This window comes from Chinchilla lanigera, unplaced genomic scaffold, assembly GCF_000276665.1.
Source record: "Chinchilla lanigera isolate Chin_1 unplaced genomic scaffold, ChiLan1.0 scaffold00019, whole genome shotgun sequence".
Classification (NCBI taxonomy): domain Eukaryota; kingdom Metazoa; phylum Chordata; class Mammalia; order Rodentia; family Chinchillidae; genus Chinchilla; species Chinchilla lanigera.
Genome location: NW_004955420.1, coordinates 13,237,507 through 13,262,202, shown reverse-complemented (window position 1 = coordinate 13,262,202; position 24,696 = coordinate 13,237,507). Strand labels below are relative to the sequence as shown.

At 34.9% G+C, this 24,696-nt stretch overlaps 1 protein-coding gene across 9 annotated transcripts in view; it reads left to right on the top strand.

Annotated features, from left to right (window-relative positions):
* Positions 1–24,696, top strand: part of Dlg1 (discs, large homolog 1 (Drosophila)) — a 205,517-nt gene that overhangs the window by 11,603 nt on the left and 169,218 nt on the right. For all 9 annotated transcript variants that reach the window (XM_005383167.2, XM_005383166.2, XM_005383165.2 and 6 more), the window contains exon 4: positions 2,321–2,487. In XM_005383167.2, the coding sequence (XP_005383224.1) occupies positions 2,321–2,487 (167 nt within the window). The remainder of the gene's footprint in view (positions 1–2,320; positions 2,488–24,696) is intronic.

Here is a 24,696-nt window from a genome sequence, read left to right as displayed (position 1 = left end):
TGAATATTCTTGAACCTGTGTTTGACTTTCAGTTCTGATTCTGAATTTGTATTGCTTTATTTCTTTAGTTTGAAAATTGTTTTATGTTTTTTGTGTTTGTTTCAGGATAATGTAAGTTGTCACCACCAAAACTTCAAAAATTTCTTTGCATATTTGAAAATTTTTTCCCTTCAATATTCCCTTGTAGAAGTCACTTACTTTCCCGTCCCTGGGACACAGTACCAGACACACACCTGCAGCTTAAAGGAGGAGAGGTTTATTTACCTTATGATTTCCAGTGGGTTCAGTCCAAAGTCCACTGGCTCCAAGGCAGAAACAGTATAGCTGCTTATCCCATGGCAGCCAGAAGCAGAGAGAAAAGGAAGGAGCCAAGGACAAGAATACCCCATTCCAGGTCATGACCCCAGTGACCCATCTCCAGCTAGGCCTTACCTCCTAACAGCACATCCATGGATGAATCCACTACTGAGTATAGTGTCTCCATGATCCAGCCACCTGCCAAACACAGGAGCCCCCCTCACCTGCTTTGAGGGTATTTCTGGAATTGTGTGTTTCCTCCTCGCTCCCAGTGTTTGTAAACTTTGAATTCTAGTAACAAAATAACAAAAATAATGAAAACTTTATTTAAAATGCTACTTACATTTAGAAACTTCTGAAATAAGTGACCTTAGAGATTTCCAAAGATTTTTTAAAAATAGTTATGGTTCTACTCTATTCCATTGGACTAAATGCATCTCTTCAAGTTTAATTTTTGATAATTTTTTTCATGTACATGTTGGACTGTTTTGTAAATTAGATCATTGTTTAGGAATTGAACTTGTGGAGACCTAGTTTAGTACAAAAGCAGGGAAAGCACTTGCAGACTATAAAGAAAAATGAAAAATAGACTATAATAAGACATCTGGTAGATTCCAGCAGAATTAATGTTTTCAGTTGTGAGTCATCTAAAATGTAGTTTTCAGGGGCCAGGGATATAGCTTAGTGGCACAGCACCTGCCTGGCAAGCGCACGGTCCTGAGTTCATTTCCTGGTATAAACAAACAAACAAATAAATAAATAAAATGTAATTTTCCCCTAAAATGTACTGTATTTTTACCATTCCTCGTTTTTTTTTTTTCCTGTCTTCTCTGCTTATCTGGTTTAGTACATCATCATTATCAAAGGAAATGATTTTTTTTTTTTAGGGTAGTAAATAAAAATTAATTAGCCATTTTAGCTATTTGTGTTAGTGGGGATTGATCCCAGGGCCTCCCCAATGAACAGCATTCCCAGAGCTCTCCTCCACAACCTTTTGCATGTGACATTGAGAATCAGGTACTGTTTGTATTGCACGACTCACACATTTATCAAGTTAAAGTTTGTTAGAAATACTTGCTTGTCTTGTGGAACAGTAGCAGAACAAGTTACTCATAATCCAAAGTGTTTTTAATGAGAAATTATTCTGTCTAAATGTTATTTGTAATTACTGTGCATGATTCTGTTCATGATAATTCCCATCTTTAGTTAAATAATTCTTTCCCTTTATAAAAAAATCAATTCAAAATTACACCAGTAGAAAAAAGAACCCATAGGATGACTCTAAACATTATGTAACTGCCACTCAGCACGTCTGAGCAGAGTGAATAACTACTATAAATATACTAATATACAAAGTTTATATATCAGTTGATAGCAAAATAACTTGCTCTTTTAAATGACTGTGCTATTTATAAGTAAATTGGTTGTTTTAGGGTTTTGTCATGTCTTCTTTCTAAAATACTATTAAATAATTAACTTACTCTTTTTAAATATTCAGATTTACAAACCTAGAAGTCTTATTTCTTGGATTTTAACTTTTTTAATGTTTTACTTTGGTTAGAAAGGCAACTAAAACTACTCAGGGTTACATTTGTGGCTTTGATATTGCTGGTGAAGATACTAAACATTGGTAATGAATTGTATATGTAAAATTCGTAATAATGATATTAGCTACCATCTGTTAGGAGCCTGTTATTATATTAAGCACTTTGTTAGGCTCAGTCTTGGCAACAGTTTACAAGAGACAAGTTAATCAGAGGTTTGGTAGCTAATTGGTAATAGCATTGGGATTTGAACCCAGCATGTTGTTTGAAGTGTAACATGCTTATGATTTACACTATGTCCTGCAGGTTTTGATATGATTGCAACATAATGAAATGAAATATTCACTGTCAAAGTAAATTATAAAATTGGATTTATTTTTCTCTAGTTAAAGGTTTTGCTTTTGATTGTTTTAGTATGACATAGTTTAACTAGAAATATAAATACTTCTGAAATTTTCTTTTCCTTTTCTTGTCTCTAGATATTCAAGAATTTTATGAAGTGACCTTACTGGATAATCCAAAATGTGTAGATCGTTCAAAGCAGTCGGAACCAATTCAGCCTGTCAATACCTGGGAAATTTCTAGCCTTCCAAGCACTACTGTGACTTCAGAGACACTGCCAAGCAGCCTTAGTCCTAATGTAGAGGTAAGATTTTAAAAATTTCTGAGCTGTTTTTCAGTGATCAATTTTGGGCTGCTAGGTTTTAAAAATTTACTAAAATGGACATTTTGTGGAGATTTTTTGGGGGGGGGTTGTTTTTTTTTTTTTTTTTTGGTTTTTCTCCGGTACCGGGAACCGAACTCACGACCTTGCGCTTGCCAGGCAGGTGCTTTTGCCGCTGAGCTAAATCCCCAGCCCCTTGTGGAGATTATTTGTAGTGGAATACAGAAAATAGAGTTAAAAGTGTTTTTGAAAAGTTTAGAATCTGTTGTTTCTGTTTTGTTCATTTATTTATTTAGTTAGTTTTTTGAGACAAGGTTTTTCTATGTAGTTCAGCCTTGAATTCACTATGTAGCTGTGGCCTCAAACTCTTAGTGATCCTTCTGCCTCAGCCTCCTGAGTGCTAGGATTACAAGTGTGTGCCACCACACCTAGCTGGGTTGCTTCTGTTTTAAAATACTGTAATGTCTGAAATACTTGTTTTAGACTGTTAAAAAGTACTTTGCATGATAGATTCAGTAAGGCTCCATCTACGTGCTAAGTAAAATGGCAATTGTACTTTGAAAGGATGGTTTTATTCTGGCATTCTTTCCTAGAAACAGAATATAGTTTTGTGGTTTTGAGCCCTTTAGTTATCCCGAGGCTTCTCTGTTCATAGGCTTGAAAAATTGCGTTAAAACTCACTAGAGACTGATCAACAAACATTGAGATCACCATTTTTACATTTTTCTATAGTTAAAACTGTATTTTTTTAATATAGTAACATAGTAAGATTCATTTTTTTAAATTGTGAAATACAGTTGTTATTTGGATATGGGATAATGGAAATGTGAAACATTTTGTTTTCTGCCTGAGAGGCATTAATCATTTGAAAAGCTCTCAGTTTTATTCTAGTCCCTTCTAGTTAGTACTAGGCAGTGCCAGAAAACTAAATCTGCTTCTGCTTGGTGAGTAATAAGGAAAAGTGGGAGTGGGCAGCAAGCAGATAGCACTCTGATAATGAGGTTGTTTCTCAGTAACATATAACTGGAGAATTCTTGAGCAGGGTGAATCAGAGCACATCTGATTATTCTTAATTTTAGAGATGAGAAAACTGAGACCTAAAAGGATATGACTTGACCCAGCTTATTTAGTTAGTTGGGGCAAATCTGTCTTTGGATTTCAGACCTCTTAACACCCAGTTAGTACTTCTCTTTAGGAATCCTGGTATGACTTTATATGTTTATCTTCAGTTAGAGTCTAATGTATCCTTATTTTCTTTATTCTTTCTTTTTAAAGGATGATTTATCTTGGATAATTTCTATTACCATCCCTTCTTTAGTTGCTTTATCATTGCTTTTGTGATAGTTCATTTCTCTGATCTATTTCAAGTGGAATTCAAATATATCTACAGTTATTGCTATGGTTTGTATGGTGCTTCCAAAATTCAGGTGTTGCCAATATGAAAGTATTAAGAGGTGGAGCCTTTAAGAGATGATTAGGCCATATTGGCTTCTTCCTTGTTAATAGGATTAGGATCTTAGGAAGTCTTTAGCTCTGCCTTCCGCAGTGTAAGGTTGAAGCAGGAAGACCCTGACCAGACCAAATGATGGGTGAACACAAGCCTAGGTCTTAGACTTCCAGTCTCAAGCACTGTGAAAAACATTTCTGTTTTTTTTCTTTTTTTACTGTGTCTCAGGTGTCCTATTACAGTAGCACAAAGTGTACTAAGATGGTTGTACAATTTGTATTTCACATTTATTTTTTAGTCCTAGGTTTAAAAATTTGTTTACATAATAAACTTCAAGAGCACTGACCTGCATATTTACTATATTTTTAATTGTGTGATCTGTGATTATAAAGCATACAGTTCTTATACTTAATTTGCCTATTTTTATAGGAGATTGTTTAGATATTGGCTGGCTCTGTGCAACCAAACTATATTATTAAGGAAAAGTAAGTAGACAGTTTTGTAGGCTTGAAGTTTATTTCCATACAGGTTTCAGTGAGAAAGATCAACAGTACATTGAATTTCTTCGATATTGGAGGGCCAGAGGTTTATATCTGATTGGTAGAACACTTGCCTACATGTGCAACGCTTTGATCTCCCCTATCTCCCAGTATTAGGACCTTTCAAAGTCTATAAAATTATGAAGCATTTTTACCTAGAGTGTTAGGTGCAGCTCTGGTTTCTGCACTTCCTGAAAGATATTTTCTGGATATGATAAAAGGACTTCAAATGAATATAAGAATGAGAACTTTCAGATGGTAAATATCAGATCTTACTAGTTTGAAAAAGGTGTGAGAAGGTTGTATAGTCAAAAATGTTTTAGAGTTTAGCACATGAAAAATGCCTAGTAGTGTTTGCTCATGGATAGACTTTAAAGAAAGCAGTGAGATGCATCCATCAAGTCCTTGACTTTTAGAAAGAGGGAAAATACATGTTTCAAACATGAGTGAGCTAAGGTCAGTTAACTATGAAGTAATGTTTTAGCAGAGATGACAGAATACCCTTGACAGATGTTATTCTGAAAATGTAAGTAGTTTGAAACATTGATGGATAACAGTTATAATGACTCAAAAATTTTATCTTAAAAATGTTGGCGATTTAATTTCTATTTTTAAATACTTTATTAGGGTTCCTTTTTCTCCACATCTTTGTCAACATTCTTTTTGTATTGATGATAGCTGTTTTGACTGGCAACATGGAATCTCATCATACTTTTCATTTGCATTTTTCTGATGGCTACAAATGTGGAACTTTTTTTTTTTTTTACATACTTTTTGGCCATTTGAATTTCTGTTGAAAAGTAGTTCATTTGCCACTTTTTATTGGATACATTGTTCTAGGGAGATTAATTTCTTTCTGTTCTTTGTATAGATACTAATCTTCTGTCAGAATAGCTAGCAGAAATTTTCTTCCATTCAGTGGGTGTCTCTTTACTCTGTTGTTTCCTTTGTTATGCAGAAACTTTTTGACTTGATGTAGTTCCATTTGTTGATTCTTCACATTATTTCTTGTGCTTTTGAAGTTCTGTTCAGGAAGTCTGCCTGTGATTATGGCTTAGTGTTTCCCCTGTGTTGTCTTCCAATAGTTTCAGTGTTTCTAGTTTTATTTGTGTGTCTAGTCTTTGATGTGTTTTGATTTTTTTAGTACAGGCTGTTATGGTTTGTGTCTGGATATCCCCCCGCAAAGTCTCATGCAGTCATAGGGGCAGCCTTTTCGGAGGCAGCTAAATCTAGAGTTTGTGACTGGTTCATTGTGTAGTGCTAGGATTTGGGGGTGTGAGTGCTGCACCTGCCCTGGAGCAGGTAGCCTCTATACAGTACAAAGGAGGAAAAGCTTGTTCTTCCCTTTTGCCCTTTTTACTCTGATTGCTTTTGCTGTCTTCTGCCACCATGAACTATTGCCCGTTTGCCATGTGCCACCCTACCTTGAAGACAGCTGATTATGGACTGAAACCTCTGCAAACTGAGCTAAATAAACCTTTCCTCCTTTAACTTTGGGTGTTGGGTATTTTGTCCCAGGAACAAGAAAAGTAACCAAGACAGTAAGAGATAGGGATCTAGCTTCAATTTTCTGCCTTGGCTGTCCACTTTGTTAGACTGTCTTCTTCAGCATGTTTTTGGCCCTGTTGTGAAAAATCAGTTGGCTTTAGTTGCTTGGGTTTGTTTTTGTGTCTTCTGTTCTATTCCATTGCTTTACATACCTAATTTTGTGCTAATACCATATTGTTTTTGTTACTGTGGTTTTACAGTATGGCTTGAAATCAGGCCTGATGATGCCTCCAATGTTACTCTTTTTGCTTGAGTTGCTATTATTATTCTGGGTCTTTTCTGATTCCAAATGAAATGCAGGATTGCTTTTTCTAGTTCTGTGAGGAATGTTGTTGGCATTTTAGTAGGAATTGCTCTGATCTGTAGATCACTTTTGGCAGTAGGGGCTTTTTAACACTATTCTTTCAGTTCAGGAACAGGTATTCTCTTTCCATTTCTAATGTTCTCTTCAATTTCTTCAGAGTTGTGTGATTTTCATTATATAGAGATCTTTTACCTCCTCAGTTTGGTTGATTTCTAAGTATTTAATTTTTTGGAAGCTATTGGGAATGAGGTTGTTTTCTGTTTTCTTTCTTATTGCGTTTGTTATTGGTATACAGGAACATGGTTGATTTTTGTGTGTTGATTTTATGTTCTGCCACTGTGTTGAATTTATCAGATCCAAAAGACTTCTAGTGGACTTTTTTTTGAGTTTTCTATGTGAAGAATCATATCATCTGCAGATAGGAGTGATTTGCTTTTTTCCTTTCCAGTCCACATCCCTTTTCTTTTTTTCTCATACCTGATTGGAATGGCTGAAATGTTGAGTACTGTATGGAACAGGAGTGGGGAGAGCGGTGACCCCATCTCATTCCAGACTTTGGAGTTAACACTGTATTCCCCCACCCCCATTTAATATGACGTTGGGTGTGGGTGTTAATATGCCTTTTATCATTTTAAGGTGAGGTTTTTCTATACCTATTGAAAATAGGGTTTTTATCATGAAAGGGTGTTGACTTTTGTCTAAGGCTTTTTGAGCATTTATTGAGATGATCCTGTGATTATTTATTTGGTACTAGGGATTGAATCCAGGGCTTCACACTCAGATACACTCCCCAGCCTTGTAAAATTTTATTTCAAAAATTTGAGATAGGGTCTTGCTTAGTCACTAAATTGCCCAGGCTAGGCTTGAACTTGCCAACCTCTTGTCTCAGCCTACCAGAGTGATGCAATTGTGTGCGTGTGCAGCCATGCTCAACTGATTGTGTGATTTTTATCTTTGATTCTATTTATGAGATATATTACATTTATTGATCTACATATGTCGAACCATCCTTGCATCCCTGGGATAAAATCAAATTGGTTATGATATATGATCTTCCTAATGTGGTGTTAAATTCTTTTTTTTTTGTTTTGTTTTGTTTTCTGGTCCCGGGAATCAAACTCACGACTGACCTTGTGCTTGCCAGGCAAGCGCTGTGCCACTGAGCTAAATCCCTAGCCCAAGTGGTGTTAAATTCTGTTAGGGAGGATCCTATTGAGCTTTGCATCTGTGTTTATCAAGGATATTGGTCTGTAGTTTTCTTGTAGAGTTCTTACCTGGTTTCAGTATTAGGGTAATACTGGTTTCATAGAGTGAATTTGAGAGGATACCTTCCCTTTCTCTTCTGTGGAAAAGTTTGAGAAGCATTGGTATTCTTTTGATGAAAAGTTTGAGGAACATTAATTCATTTCTAAAGGTCTGGTAGAATTCAGCTGTAAATCCAAATCTATCTGATCTAGGACTTTTCCTAGTTGGATGAGTTTTAATTACTGTTTTATTCTCATTGCTTGTTTTGGTCTATTTAGATTTTGTGTATCTTCTTTGCTCAACTGAGGTAGGTCATTATGTGTCTTAAAAATTCATTCATTTCTTCCAGATTCTCTTAATTTGTTGAAATATAAATTTTGAAAATTATTTTTCATGATCCCCTGGATTTTTGTGTTATCTGTTGAACTTTTACCTTTTTAACTTCTAATTTTATTAATGTGGGCCTTTTCTTTATTTTGATATACTTGGCTAAGGGCTTTTCTATCTTTGTCTTTTCAAAGAACCAATACTTTGTATTTTTTTTTGTGTTTGTTTCAATTTCATTTCATTCCGATCTTTATTATTTTCACTGGTTTTGGATTCATTTTGGTTTGTTTTTTTCTTTTTCTGAGATCTTGAGATGTATCATTAGGTTACTTGTTTGGACTCGCTTCATTTTTCTAAGGTAGACACTCGTACCCATAGCTGCAAACTTTACTGTTAGAACTGCTTTCATTGTGTCCCATGGATTCTGATAGGTGATGTTGCCATATAATTTAATATAATTTAATATATAATTTAATTATATTTTATAATTAATATAATTATAATTTAATTCTGGGAATTTTTAAATTTCTCCCATGATTTCTTCATTAACCCTTTGATTGGTTAAGAATATATTATTCTGTCTCTGTGTGATTGTATAGTTTCTCTGATTTCTCTGCTATTGATTTCTATTTTCATTCCATTGTTATCTGATAGAATGAATGAGCTTAAGTTTTTCGTATTTATGGAGACTTGCTTTGTAGCCTAAAATACTATCTATTTTAGAGAAGGTTCCATGGAATGCTGGAAAGAAAGTATATTCTGTTGGTGTTGGATGAAACATTCTGTTGCTATTTGTTAAGTCCATTTAATAGTGTAGTTTAAGTGTTGATTTTTTGATTTTTTTTTTTCAGTGTAGTTGACCTATCTCTTTTTGACAGTGGAATGTTAGTTTCCCACTATGATTGTATTGGGTTCTATCCTTTTATGTCAAGTAGTATTTATTTTTAAATGATTGGTATATATATGTTTTTGATTATTATCTTGGCGAGTTCTTTGTCTCTTTGGTTTAAAGACTGCTTTTTGAGATAGGAGTATAGCTGCTCCTCATTTTATGGCTGCATCTTCTTGGGGTATCATTTTCCATCCTTTTACTTTCAGTCTGTCCGTGCCTTTGCAGATGAGTGTTTCTTGCAGACAACATACAGTTGGGTCATATTTTTTTGGTTCAGTCTGCCAGTGTGTGTTTTTTAATTGGAGAGTTGAGATCATTTCTATTAAATGCTGTTGTAGAAAGGGTGTACTGATTCCTGTTTTGTTTTTCTGGTATTTGATTCTTTTCTGTTGTTTTTTGGTTTATCTTCTCTCCCATTGATCTTCATTGTTTCCTCATAGTTTTCTTGGTCTGTGTTTAGGATTCTGTTTCCTATGGTGCTGGCTTGATGGTCATGACTTTCTCTAGTTCATATATATAGAAGGTCTTTACTTCTCCTTCAGTTTGGAAGGACAGCTTTGCAGGATCTGAGTTGACAGTTACTTTCTTTTAGGCATGAAAGACTTCATTCCAAGCCTCCTGGCCTATAAGGTTTCTGTTGAGAAATCTGCTGTTATTCTGGTGGGTTTGCCCTTATATGACTTGGTGTTTCTCTCATGACAGCTTTGTGTCTTTGTTTTGAATTTTTGGTATTTGGATTGTTCGTGTTATGAGGGGATTCTTTTCTAGTTGTGTGTACTTGCGGTTACAAATGCTTCCTTTGGGCTGGGAATATAGCTCAGTGGCACAAGTGCCTGCCTGGCAAGCGCAAGGTCCTGAATTCGAGTCTCAGTACACGCCCCCCCCCCCCCCGCAAAAAAGTAAATGCTTTCTTTACTTGATATCCATCCTGTTTCCCAGTTTGAGGACATTTTGCTATAATTTCAGGAATAGATTTTTTTGTTTGTTTTGTTTTTTGAGACAGGATCTTGCTATGTAGTTCACGCTGGCCTTAAACTCACTATATAGCCCAGGCTGGCCTTGAATTTAGGATGATACTTCTGCCTCAGCCTCCCAAGCGCTGGAATTACAGACATGCCACCACACCCCGATGCAGTGAATAGATTTTTAAAAGACATTCCCCAGTTTTTAAACACTTTCTCTAAGCCAGTGGACCTCTTTTAGGTTAGTCCAGGAACTCTTGCATAGTCTGTTCAGTCCTGCTTAGTCCTTCCTTCTTTGCTCCGGTCTGAATGTCCTAGCACTTTCTGTCTTCAGTTTCTGATACACCTTCTGATTGGTGTTGTGTGCTGCCTAGACTATCAGTTGAGTTTTATATTTGGTTCATTGAGATTTTCAATTCATAGATGTCTGCTTGGTTATTTTTTAGAACTTCTCTTCATTAAACTGGCCTTTCATATCCTGCATTGTCTTTCTTAATTCAAGTGCTTATTTGTGCCTTCTTTGAGCTCATTGATCAGTTTAGTCATTGATTCACTCAGCTGCCTAATAGTCTCTTGATTTCATTTGTCATTTTAATTATAAGTTTTTAAAATTCTTTAGAATTTCATCAACGTCAGCACCTGTGGGGTTAGCTTTCAGGAAGTTGTATATTTTTGGAGGTATCATACTGCCTTGTTTTCTCATTTTAGTTGTGTCTCTGTTGAAATTTGCAGTTCATTTGGGAAGGATATCTCTTCTGTTGTAATATAGGGGTCTTTTTTGTAAGTGGCTACACCAAACTTTGGGTATGTCTCCATGAGAAAGTTTCCACATGGCCTTTTTTGGATGTAGTTCATAGCACTGGAGGGCTCAAGGTTGTTTGTACGCTCTCCGCTGTAGGTTCAGATCTCTTCCTCAGTGCTTACTGTGCTGAACTACTCTCAGCAACATAGGCCCACTACTACCTAATGTGTAGACGGTGCCCTGAGGGTGCCATAAGCCAAGGTAAATATAGTCCCCTATTACCCATCCATTCTATTTCTTTCGCATGGAAAACTTTGCTAAGTGATCACTGACTTGATCTCTTGCTTTGATCATGGTTATGACTGAAAACAGACTTACATAATTCACTGACCCAAATTAAAGCAAATGCAAAAAAAAGTTTTTGTTGGACTATAACTTGAAAAAAGTCTGGAAATAAGAAAATTATTTTGTCTAAAACAAAATTTAGGTTATTGTACTTGTGCACAAAATTCTCAGGTAAAACAATGAAACAATATTTTTTCTTACAAAATTGCATTGCAGCATGGTGTTGCCTCTTCATGTTTGCTTTTGCAAGACTCAGAAAGTGTTCATTTCTCAAAAAGCACTTGAGATTGAGCAGTTTTTACAAGGGGCTTCTTGTCTTAATTACTGTCTCGTTGATGAGATACAATACCCAACACTCACAGCTTAAAGATTGGGTTTATTTTGGCACGTTTCTCTCACTAGTCAGCTAGATCCAAAGAAAAAACAAGACAGAGGAAAAGCTGCTCACCTCATAGCAATCCTGAAGCAGCAAGAGAATGAATGACGGGAGGAGGTAGGAGGGAGCTACCTTCCAGGTATGATCCTTTTTATATATAGTTTGGCAAACCTAAGTTGAATAAGCTAGGAAAAGTGAAGGACAGGAAGCCAAAAACACAAGGTTTTGCTGGGATTGCTCACAATAAAAGGCATGCATAAAGATCTGGGGGTGAATGTTGGAATGAGTTTGGAATATACATAACAAATCTTAATAATGTCTTTAGTTTTTTGTAATTCATGTTTCAAAGACCATGCCAATTGTCTTATCACACACTGTATAGTTGTCTGCTTCCTTGTGTTATTTAACTTATTCTACTGTGTCCTGTTTTTCTGGTAACAGAAAGCTAGGTATAAAGGTTGATTAGACTCATGTTTGGTAAGCAGATTTCATAGTGACATATACTTATGCATTGCTTAGTAATCCATTGTGTTCAAAAAAATGTATCATTGGGCTATTTACTCTGTGAAAACATCATAGAGTGTTCTTACACAAATTACATGGCTACATTGTCAATAGATAGCATTAATAGATATGATGACATCCTATAGACCATGTTATGTATGGTATATGTGCAAATCTTATCTGAAATGTTATATAGCACATGACTGTATTTCATAATGCATCATAGCAGGAAGCACATAGTATCAAGTTATTGCACTTGTGGAGCAAAGTTTGATTATTTGACAAAGTTTGATTATTAAAAAGGCTTCAGTTTCTGCATTGTAATGGTATGTTTTCCTCTTTGCAGTTATGAAGTACAGCGTGTATGGGTTAGTATTTTGGCAGCTATGTTGAATTTTCACCCATTCATGAATTTTATTGAATCAGCTACTTCATTTGTAATTTCAAAATGTTGATATCTTTCCTCTTAATTTTATACCATTTGTATTTATTATTTGACATTTTCTATAAAAGTTATTTCTTTTTACCAAAGTATGCATCTTTAAAAAGCTTATTTTCAATAACAAGTTTTTAGAGTAGAGTTTGTGTGATAATCTCCTCCAAAGGTCCCCCATTTTAGTTGCTCTCTTTAAAAAGCTATTAGTATAGACTTTGCTTCTGTGTCATTTTTTGTGCCATTCTTTTCACCTTAGAATGCCTGTACCTTACTCATCTTGTATAGCCCAGCCCCCAGAGTCTTGTATGTGAATCTTTACCCATCTTTTAGCTGAAACTAGTCTATTCTGAATATCTAAATAGTACTGTGTACCTTTCTTTCTTCCTTATGGGTGGTGGGGAGGATTGCTGATGATGAAACCCAGGGCCTTGTGCATTCCAGGCAAGTACTCTACCACAGACCTGTGCCCCTACGCCCTGACTTTGTAACTTTCTTATGGGACCTATATTTTACTGTTATTTGGGTCCCTGTTATATCTCTTTTAAAAAATTATTTTGAAAAACATTCACCATCACAGAAATTTATAATAAACTGTTCTGTCTCACTGCCTGTTCTCTCTATACATGCACAGATATATAAACTGTAATTTTTGCTGACCCATTTGAGAGTAAGTTGTAGGCATTATGATCTTTTGCCTTTATATACTTGATTGTGTCTTTCCTAAAAACAGCCATGTTTTCCTTTGAATTTAAAAAATTCTCATGAACATTTCTAGAAATACATAATTATTGACTGAAGAAATTTAAAATTGATACAGTGCTATTATTTATATTGTGCTGTTAGTCCATAAGTAAATTAAGGCACACTTATCTGTCTTACAGTTATATATTCCAAAGTAGACAGCTGACAGAATTTTATGGCATAACTTCATGAATTGTTCCTACCTTGGATTTAGTGTCAAAATAATTGACAATCTTGTATATTGTAGGTTGGCTCCATTTGCTGTTTCTTCAGTCAGTTTCTTCAAGGTTCTTAGGCTCCTTCCTGATGCTTTATTTTTCTAGCACAATACCTCAGTCAGACTCTACAGATAAACTAGCCTGCATTCCCTCAGTGCACCATCAGAGTTAGTATTGTCTTGTTTATTTAGGTCCAGTTTTAAAAGGTACGTTATTAAAACAAAGTAATGCACAGCTCTTGAGTAAAGCCTGTGAAAATTTAAAATTTCTTCAAGATCAAAAGTTGGTATGAATATGAAATAAATTGTGAATTTATATAGGGTTTTGCCATATAGCAGTGCCATTTCAGCCATAGTATATGAGCCATACTACTGTTTAGATGAGATTACTTATAAGTGATTTAATTTTTATTTTTTTAATTTTTATTTTTTATATTTTTGGTTTTTTGAGATAAGGTCTTACTGTGCAGTTCAGGCTGGCCTTGATTCACCGTGTAGCCCAGGCTGGCCTCGATTCACCGTGTAGCCCAGGCTGGCCTCGATTCACCGTGTAGCCCAGGCTGGCCTCGAACTCGCAGCAGTCCTACCTACCTCAGCCTCCCAAGTGCTGGGATGACAGGCATGCACCGCCACACCCAACATTTAAAAATATTTTTAAATTGGTCTTATGACAGTCTTACCCTAGTGTTAAAATGGCAAGTGCTAGAGCTGGGCATAGCTCAGTGGCACAGTGCCTGCTGCCTAGCAAGCACAAATTCCTGAGTTCGATTCCCAGTACCAAAAAAAAAAAAAGAAATGATAAGGGCTAGTGTTGGAACAGAAGAACACACTTCTCAGTCAGTAACTGAACTGGAAGTGAAATAGTGAAATGCTATGAGAAAAGTAAAGCAGATGTTCTGGTATGTTAAGCTACTAATCTAGACAAAACAGCAAAATATTTCACAGTTACTGAGAAAATAAGTCTGTTTTAAAATCTAGGTGTATCACGGAAGTTGTAGGTTTACATGCTCTGAGAATACGCCTCTGAGAGTCTTGACTTATAAGACATTTTCAGGAACTGATTATTTAATTTTGATAGCTGAGTATCTATATTTGTACTTACTGTTGTCTTTAATATTAATTATATCTTATGTAACTTTGAAAACCCCACCCCTTTTTTGATTGCTACTGTAGTACATGTTAATTGCAGGAATTTCTAACTTTATAAAATGTTTTAAATTGTGTGAAATTCATCTCAGATAATAAATATTAAGAGTTTCTATATGCTGTTGATCGTTTTCTTTTTTGGAGTCTCATGTATTCTCTCCTCATGTAGCATATGTAACCTTTTTCTCTCTTGAGCCTGTGTTCCCTTCTTTATCCTGTAAATAAGTTCAAAGATTCTATTATAATAAAAGCAGACATAACCATTTCTCAGTAGGACCCTGTATTTTCCTTTTCTTCCTACTAAACTTCAAAAAATAGTTTACTTTTTTTCTTTCCTTCTTATCCCCAACATACTGTTACTTGGCTGTGGCACTTTTCTGTAGTTACTGTTTTCTTTTTCTAGTAATTTATCTTAAAAATTTTTCTGTTTACACAGATAACCAAGCATATCTGAAAAACGCATATGCAGAGAGAGGCATAATGTTGAGAGCTGGTATATTTTTTACCTAAGATAATGTATTTTAACCATTTGGTATAAATAGTAATCCATAGATACCCATGGGGAGTTGGTTGTTAGAATCTGTAGATGATCAAGTTGCTTGTATAAGATATGGTGGTTGCATATAACCTGTACAGTCCTCCCATACACGTTAATCATCTCTAGATTACTTACACCTAACATAATGTAAATTTTCTGTAAATTGTTGTATTTTTTAGATAGTAATAACAAGGAAAAAAGTCTGTACATGGTCAGCATGGATATATTTCAAATCTGTGGTTGAGTGAATCCACAGATGCGAAATCCTTGGATACACAAAGCTGACTGTATTTCTATATGTTTATTAATGTGTTAGGTTATATACAGTGGTGCCTTGGTTCATGAACTCAATTCTCACCACAATTCTGGTTGCAAATCAAGCTGGATGAAAACCACCTCAAATTTCCCCATAAGGTCAACATTGAACTTAACCATTAATTTGATTCAGTTGTCATCCAGCTTGGTTTGTGACCAGAATTGTGAAATCAGGTTCATGAACCAAAGTACCACTTACATATTTTTTTAAATGAGAGCTAATCTATACCATCCTATAACTATCTTTCCCTGTGTGATCACCTAGATCTATTTATATCAGTTGTATAACTGACCACTGATTATATGACATAAAACAGATCACTTAATCTTTTCTTTTCTCTTAGTTTTATTATCTGTAAGATGGGGATAATAGAACACAGCTTATGTGCTGTTTGTAAGTATGAAATAGGTAATTTGTGTAGACCTTTGATCAGAGGCTAAAATAGAAATCGCTCAGTAAATACTAGATTTCTTACATGGAGACTATTTCTATTTGTTAAAGTGTTGCATACTTGTTATTATTGATTATCAATATAGCAAAAGTGAAAAAAAGACAAAAGCAAAAAAAGTTCCTCTTAAGTATTATTTTAGGTCTTCACCTGATTATTTTTTGTTTCCATTTGCTATAGCCTCATCTCTACTTTTCAACCTTACTGGTTTTTCTTCTTTTTGTTATTAGGGGAAAAAAAATCAGTCATACAGAAAGTATAGTGGATATTATCAGTATCCAGGTACTTAACTACCCACCTTAAAATAAAGTATTACATAGTTGAAGTCACTTTGTTTTTCACTACAATCACATTCTCCTACCCTGTCCTCCCAGAATTAAACTATCTTTAATTTGGTACTAATCATTCCCACATATTGTCAGTTTTCTTTATGTTTCTGGTATTTGGGACTTACTGAATTTCTTGGGTTTGTGGGTTTATAGTTTTTACCCACATTGAAAATTTTCATCTTTTATTTCTTTAAATATAGCTATATATAGATTGATTTGTTTTAATTTGTCCCATAGCTCAGTGACATGATTCATCTTTTTTCAGTTTTTTTGTTATATTTACACAGTTTCTGTTGCTATCTCTTCAAGGTATTAATCTTCTGAAGTGTCTAATCTGTTGTTAATCCCATTTAATTTTTCATTTCAAGCATTCAAATTTATGTCTAGAAGTTCAGTTTGTTTCCTTTTTAATTTTCTGTATCTCATTAATATACTTGTTTCCCCCTGTTTTCATGGACACATGGGACAGAACTAAAGTAACTTTTAAAATGCCTTTGTATATTAATTATATCATTTGTCATGTCTGGGTCTCTTTTTCATTGATTGTTTTTGGTCCTGTCTTGGTTGTATTTTTCTGTTTCTTTACATGTATGGTAATGTTTAGTGAGTTTGACAGAGCTTTGTTTTGAGATGCAGTGAATTACCTTGAAGCTTGCTTTTAAACATTTTTAGTGGGACTGGGTAGCCTTTAGTATAGGGCTAAATTTGTCCCAGTACTGTTGGCAGTACTGTTACTGCTTTTTCTGCCTATTGTGAGTTATTCCATTGTTTTTGGCCCTATTCTTTTCCAGCTTCACATTTTCTTCAAAATTGAAAACTTTAGGGGAGCTCTGCAGATCTCTGGAGCTCTCTCTGCAGCTCTTTCCCTTCTGATACTCTTACCTTGACTTTTAGACACTTTGGACTTCCTAAACTCCCAGTTCTGTTTCCATGGCTTAGACTACTGGGCTTTGTTTAGTTTTATCCTCCCTTTGCTGCAGCCTAGAAACTGTATGTAGTTATGGGACTCATCTCATTTGTTTGTCTTCCTTTGTCCAGGATCTGAAAGTCATTGCTTCATTTGATCCAAATTTTTAGTTGTTCAAGGCAGGAAAGTCAGTCTGTTTCCTATTATTCCATCATGGTTAGAAACAATTGCTTATGTGTAGGAAGTTACTGGTTTTCTAAAATACTGTTAATTATGTGTCTGAATGTTAGGTGAGATATTGCCATCTCAAAAGGATTTGAGTTTTCCTAAAGTTGCTCATTTACATGGTGACTTCTAGATTATTTTGAACAGCACTTGAAATGTTCCTCATCAGTGCCGGTTTGGATATTTGTAGATGTAATAAGTGCAGAATTTAACATAGATTACATAATTACTTCTGAATATGACCTTTAAAGCTGCAAGTGTTAGGTGTTATGTGTAAACTTCTTTTAAAGATTAATGAACACATTTCATAGTATAGAGATTGTAAATATGCACCAACTGTCCAAATGGAAACAATTGGCTGCATATTATATGAATGGGTACTTGTAGAAGTTTGGGATAAATGGTAAGGTGACATTTTAATTCAAAAAGGACAACATATCAACTTAGACTCTGTGAAACTGGTGTCTGATGGTTCAAATAGATGCTTCAAAAGTGTAGTTACAGTGACATTATAACTAAGATGACTTTAATTAAAATCATTTGCTTAAATGTGACTAAAATAAAAGTTCAACTGGCTCAAAGTTAGATATTTGAGTATTTTATTTATATTAGAGTTAGCAAAATGATTTTAAAGCTGCTTTTTTTTTAAACTAGGAAAATGAAGTGTCTATTTTAGAGGGTCAATTCATACTGTTTTCAATTCTGTAATCACCTATAGGTTAGGTATTGAAAGAGGGTATTTGTCAATTCAACAAATACTTAGAGATGTGGTGGCAGACACCTGTTAATCCTGGCTACTCAGGAGGCTGAGGCAAAAGCATTGCAAGTTCCAGGCCAACCTGGGCATTTTATTGAGACTATCTCAAAATGGGTTGGGGAGATAGCTCAGTGATACAGTGCTTGCCTTAGCGTACATGAGACCCTGAGTTCAGTCTCTGTGACCAAAAACAAACAACAGGAAAAAAACCCAACCCACCACATACTTATTGAGCTCCTGTTACAGTCTGGTCACATGTTACCCCCCAGATACTGTGGATAAAGTGGTAGAGACATGAGACATTCTTCAGTCTATGCCCTATTGGAGTTTAGAATCCAATGGATTCAGAAATTAAAACATAGGAATAAGTGAAGGGCTCTTAGAAGGCATTGAGTTTTTTATTTTATAAAATTGGAAACTGAGACATCCAGCCCCAAAGAAAGTGATTGATGTCTTGTAGCCTGTTAATTAGCTGAATGATGTTTATGACTTGCTATTGGGATTTTCAGCCTCCACTGATATGGGGCCTGTTACACTTGGGGGTGCCTTCCTTGTCTGGGACAGACTATTGTAAATATAGTAAAAATTTCATGAGGGAAATGTCAAAACACTAAGAAACCAGCTAAAAGGTTTTGTATACCTTTTTATTTTTCTTCACAGAATGCAATGCCCAGTCAGTACTTGACTATTACCTATATTATTTTCAATAATTTGCTTAAAACTGATAAACTTCAAGGAACCCTGAACTTAAGTAGATTTTTATCCTTTCCTGTTATCATTGAGGGGTGGGGTCAAGAGAAAGAAGTACTGTCAGTTTTCCGTAGAGCATGTAATTTCAGGTGTGTTTTGTGCAGGAAAAGGGACATTTTAGCTCATGGTGAAATGTGTTTCTGCCTACTCCCCAAACCACAAATCATTCTGAGAGAACATAACTTCTTTTCTCTCTACTCTTATTTAACGTAACACAGAACCCCCTGTGCCTGAATGTGTAGAAGTTTTCCTGTCACACAATAAGCAGTGGACACCAGCTGAGTGTTGTATTCAGTTCTGAAAGTGTGTCCAAGTGGAGATAGTGTTGGGTCCCACAGATTAGGAGGACCCAGCAACACTGACTCACTTCAGGTGCTAAGTTGCAAATAGTAGATTTTCATCTATACTCACTGACCGGGTACATAAATCAGAGTTCTTGTAGCTCTTTTCTTGGTTTTGATTAGTTTAATGGTATGGTTCATCGAACTGAGGGAAACACCTCTACTGGTTTAGTACAAAGGCCAGATGGAGAGGTGCCATAGGATAAGGACGCTGTATGGAAGAATCTTAAATGCAGGCACTTCTGTCCTAGTGGAGTTGGCATGTTCCACACTCGTGGCACATGGATGTTTGCCAACTCACAAGTCCATCAAATCTTGTTGAAAGAGTTTTTGTGGGGCTGATAGCCAGTTACCCTATCTCTTCCTTGGAGGTTCATGAAGAAGCTGAAAGTTCATTCCCTCTAATCTTTAATCTCTGGTTTTTCTGATGACCAGCCTCATCCTGGCACTTTCTAGTGGTCCCACACTAAGCAAACTCTTCGGTAAAACCCAGGTGTGATGGAAAGCCTTATTGTGAGTAACAAATAACTCTTATCACTCAAGCATTACTAGGGCTTATATAAGCTCTGCAACAGGAACCAGGGACAAAGATCAAAGGGCCTCTCTTTCTGTCTGTATTTCTGGTTTGATGTTTTTTGTTTTGTTTTGTTTTTTGAAGCGAGGTCTCCCCGTGTTGTCCATACGGTCCAGGCTGTCCTGGAACCCACACTCCTGTGAAGCTGGGATTGCAGGTGTGTGCTACCATGCCTGGCTTAATATGTTTCATGTTATACTATAATACACATACAGCTGTTGCTGGCATTAGTGTACTGAGCACTTAACAAAGTGCAGGCATTATTCTTAGTGCTACACCTGTATCATTTAGTCTGCACTCAGTAGCCCCATTAGGCTCTGTTCAAGGTAAAGTCCCACAGGACTTATTAGGATTTAAACAAAAGGGTGTCACCTGATAAATATCAGTAACAGCAGTAACAACAGTGCGATGCTTACTGTTTGATACGTACTAACTCTTCCTCAGAACCCTCATAGTGAAACTTGGTTTAGTATAGAAGTTACTGATGTAGCTTGTGGGTCTCTTGACATTTTGAGAGTAAGAGTTGTGCATAAGAAGCAAATGGCAACAATTCAGTTGTTTGAATTGGAGGTAATTCATAATGTCTGTGGACTCTGAAGAAACATTGTGAACAAAAACTATATATCATACACTCTTACTATTCATTTGTGAAGGGACAGTGGCTGGAAGCTTATTACACTGCAAGGCAGTGCTGTCCCTGTGCCTCATCCTCTGTATATTAGCCTGTGTTCCTGATGATCTTGAGGACTAGATGTGAATTCCCAAAGTTAGGTTACTTCTGGGTTAAAAACAGACTTTTTGAGTTTGAAATGGTACATAGTTTATAACTATTTTTTTTGGTGGGTTTCTTTATTTCTTTTTGGAAGGGGAAGGGATTAGGTGAAATGGATTTTAGTAAGCCACTGAAGTTAAAATTAGGCTTCACTGGTAAAATATATTTACTTACTTTAGTAAAGAGAGAAAAGGTAAGTTTTAGAGAGAATATTTTAAATTATTATATTTTCTTCCTTCTGCTCCCCTTCTCAAAAATACCACATGGAATATTCCATTCATTACTGCCTGAGAAAGTCATTACTTTGCAGGCTGCAGTTGCTGAAATGGTTTAGTGGAAGAAATGTTTGCTTGCATTTTTTTAGTGATTTCTTTTTGGTAGTTGTTTCTTGAATATCCAAACTGTAGCAAACAGGGAGAAACATTTTAATTTACATTGGGGAAACCTTGTGGAACATTTCATCAGATGACTCCCTGTCAACCTCATAGCTTGAAAAAAGAGATTAATGAAATAGCATCCGAAGCAGCAGTAGACTCTTGTGGAATAAACCCAGACATCTTCTACAGTGTTTTGTGGGATAATTTCAAGTTCTTCAGATACAGATTACATAAAGAAGATTGTAGGACACGTGACACATTCTGGTTTTTTTTTGTATTTCAAATAGTAGAAAAATTGCTACCTCTAAGAATGGATCCTGGAGAGATATTGTCACAATTATAACTTTTCATCTACATTTTTATCTTGTACAACTTTTTATTTTTATGTTAAATTTTTTTTATCAAATAAGGAACTTGAAATAGGTTTGCTTCATGTGTAAAATATTATTGTAATGTTAGAATAATGGATTGCCTGTGCATTGTAACCACAAAGGTAAGATTCAGTATGCTTTCCTGTTTCACTGTTAGTAACAGATAAGAAACCTTTTGTTCATAATATATTGTAAAAATAAAGTGTTAGAGTTGTTTGAAAACAGATATTTGAATCTGTGTGATGCTTAGTTCATATTCTTTATGAAAGGCTGCATTTCTAAATGTAGTTTAGATAGCTAAAAATAGTATGTGGAACAGATTTCTTTTCCCAATATTTACAGGAAGCTTTACTCATAACAGCAAAGGTCTTATAAGGCCTTGATTATATTTAAATCTTTTTTAAAATGTTTGCAAAGTTCTTCTCTTCCACTTTATTTTGTGTCCCATCATGTCATGCTAGTTGAACATATAATTCATTTTGAGAATATTTTCTGGACTCCTCTATTTGTTGCAAATATAGTTAATTTTTTAAAGAAGAAAACAGTCAAGTTCTGATTGTTACCTTTGGAAAGATTTTAATTTTGAATTTAAGATGATTAAACTTACTATACAAGTACTTCTTAAAGTACTTGTTTTAAATGCTGTTTTGCTCATTGTTCTCAAAGTGCAGCATACTTAACTTAATCTCTAAGTTGGCTTATTTCTGAACACCAGTTTGTGAACATTGTCTGATTGTATTATAGATTCTGGATGCTTACATTTAAAATTTATGCATTGACTTTGAAAATATGAAAGAATTTACCTTTTTGATTTTTATTTCTGTATATTGATGTGTCACATAGTGATTGTTAAATGAAATTGAGATTTTTAAGATGATATTCAGTGGCAAAAGAATAAATTTGTAATTTCTGAAAGTAGGCTATCTCCTGTATAGTGTACTATTCCTCACTATGAGAAACAGTAGGGAAATTGTTGTAAATTACTTTTGCACAGTCTTACAGTTCAGTAGTATCTGATGGGATACAGACATGCCCATTATGTGAGACCACCCTCCTGTTTATAAGAGGGTGTCTTCTGTACCTCCAAGTAAACTTATAATGAAATATTCCTAAAGAATGTTTAAAGGGCATAAAAACCTGGAAAACAGGGCTCTATTTTTTTTTTATGAGTTTTTCCTACAGACATTGGTAGGTGTTTCTCCCCTGTAATTTTTATCATTCCATTCAATTTAGTTTTCATTTCCAGTATAGCAAAGTTAATTGAAATGATCTGCCTCTTTCCGTTGCTGTTTCTTGATAGATTTAGAATTTTTTATCCTTTAAGTATTTATAAATTTTTATTATGTAACTGTTAAAAATAGAAGATGTAGGTTGGAAGTTAGGAAGCCTAAAACATTATTTGTAGTTACTTTTAAAAACCTAAATTAAAGTGATCTGTTCTAATATTAGAAATAAACCTTTTGAACATTTTAAACCAGTGGTTATAGTAGGAAAACAAAATTCTTGATTTTCTTTTTAACCAGAGGTTACAGTATATCCTCCCCCTACCTGGCTTCCTACCCCAGTCTTTTCTCTTTTTTGATCTATAAAGAGCTTTATAGTTTTAAATATTTTTAAAGTCTGACAATGTAGTTGATGTAATTCTATCGTGTTAATACTAAAACACCTTTCCAAGTGAATTTTTTTCATCATCCGCCTCTCTTTTCTCCCACTTGTGTAGGCACGGTGAGCTAGGTAGGCATGTTGCATCACTGCTACCATGGATACTCTTTAAGAACAGGCATGTGGGTTGAGCTAAAACCGTGATGATTAGTTTTCTGAGTTTTTTCCCTCATAACTATATATTCTTCACAATGAAGACTCTTATTTTAAAATGTTTGCAAATGACTAGGTTGTGAGATGTGATGATTAAATCATCACTGCTATTGAACTGCCAAATGTTGGCCTCCATTTACAGTAGAATTAATGCCATATGCTAATTTAAGACAATCATAAATGGCTTATATTTTTTTTGATTAATATATTTTAAATACAAGTATAGTATTTGTCTTGTCTCAGTGAAAAAGAAAATATACTTTCTCTGAGTTAAAAAAAAAAATGTGCTAGGGTTACATATATTGCAGGGGAAAGATGCTAGAGAGCATTTCTACCAGGGCAGTATTTCTGATTGGTAGTATACTATGTCATTCAATAAGCTCAGATACAGTATTTTCTAGAGGAAGATAATATAAAGCCTTTCCAGGCAATAGTAGTTTTATGTTTGGACATTCTTATGTTCTTAGTTAGCTGCTTTATAAATATTTCAGTTGGTGTGGAACTAATAATGTTAGGGACCAGACAGAGAAATGTGGTTTTGTCAGCTCATTATCACATGGGAAAATTAACTGGGAGTATACAAGATCTAACAAGAATGATTTGAGAATATTGTTATATATAGCATATTTTCTTGTACTACCAATAAAGCACTATGTATAAACTTGTAGCTAAGGGCAGTTATCCTTTATCATTGAGGCATTTAAGCTGTGTAGTAACTTGTGGGAGGGAGGGAGGGAGGGAAAAGGAGGAGAGGGGCAGGCAAGTTGAGCATCAAAATTTCCTACAGTAAAGTTATGCCCTTCTCCACTTCTTGTTTTACTGCTTATTGATCAATTAAGTAGAAAAGGGGTATTTTCTGTCTCATCATTTTAGGATTGTTTAGCAGGAGCTCGAATAGATAGCAGGAGAAAGAACTGAGGAGAAAAAAATTGTGTCTGTGTGTTCTTAAACCTAGAAAGGAGAATATAAGCTTTTATATCTAAGGAGGTTCTCTTATATTCAGTGGCAGTTGTCAGTATTTTTATTATTTAACTTAACTCGCCAAAAGTTGGAGTCCGTATTGTCATCAGGGCAGTGCTTGAAACATGCAGTCTTGGGTGTTTCTCCCAGTTAAGAAATTGGAATCGTGTATGTTTAAGGGAGATACAGACCATATTTTCATTCTTTATGTTAAGAGGAATTTTTTCAGTTCTTGCGAGGTATTTCCTTCATCTTTGAGATCTTTATGCATAACAGTTTGCAAGCCTGCATCCCTTAATCTTACTACAGCCATTTAAATTCCAGTTTATAGATTACTTCCTCAAGCATTCCTGATTAAGTTGCTCTATTGTATAAAAGTATGCTCTGTTATATAAAGACTGTTATAAAAAGACTGTGTCTCCCAAATCAAGTATAGGCCAGAAACAATATATACAGTTAACTCTATATACACAGTAAAATCAATTTAAATGACAAATAGCAAATTAAGTGTCAAGACATGACAATAAAAAATGGGCGGGAAACAATGGAAAGATAAGGTTTTATTTATAATAAAGTATATCATTTTAAAATTATTATTGTATGTTTCTGTTAAAAGATTATAAGTATTATAGAGTAAGACTTTTTCTCCCATGGTGTATCTGCCTGACCTTGTATGTTAAAAAGTTAATATTTTACTTTGTAATGCATTTTAAACGTCACTTTAATATGGTTTTATATTGATATCTTAGAAAATTAACACTAAAGTTTATCATCCTGTGCTTACAGTAAATTCAGAAGGGTCACAAAAATAGCTTATCCTTCCCTTGTTTCCTGCCCATTTTTTTATTGTCATGTCTTGACAATTTGCTGTCATTTAAATTGATTTTACTGTGTATATAGAGTTAACTGTATATATATTGTTTCTGGCCTATACTTGATT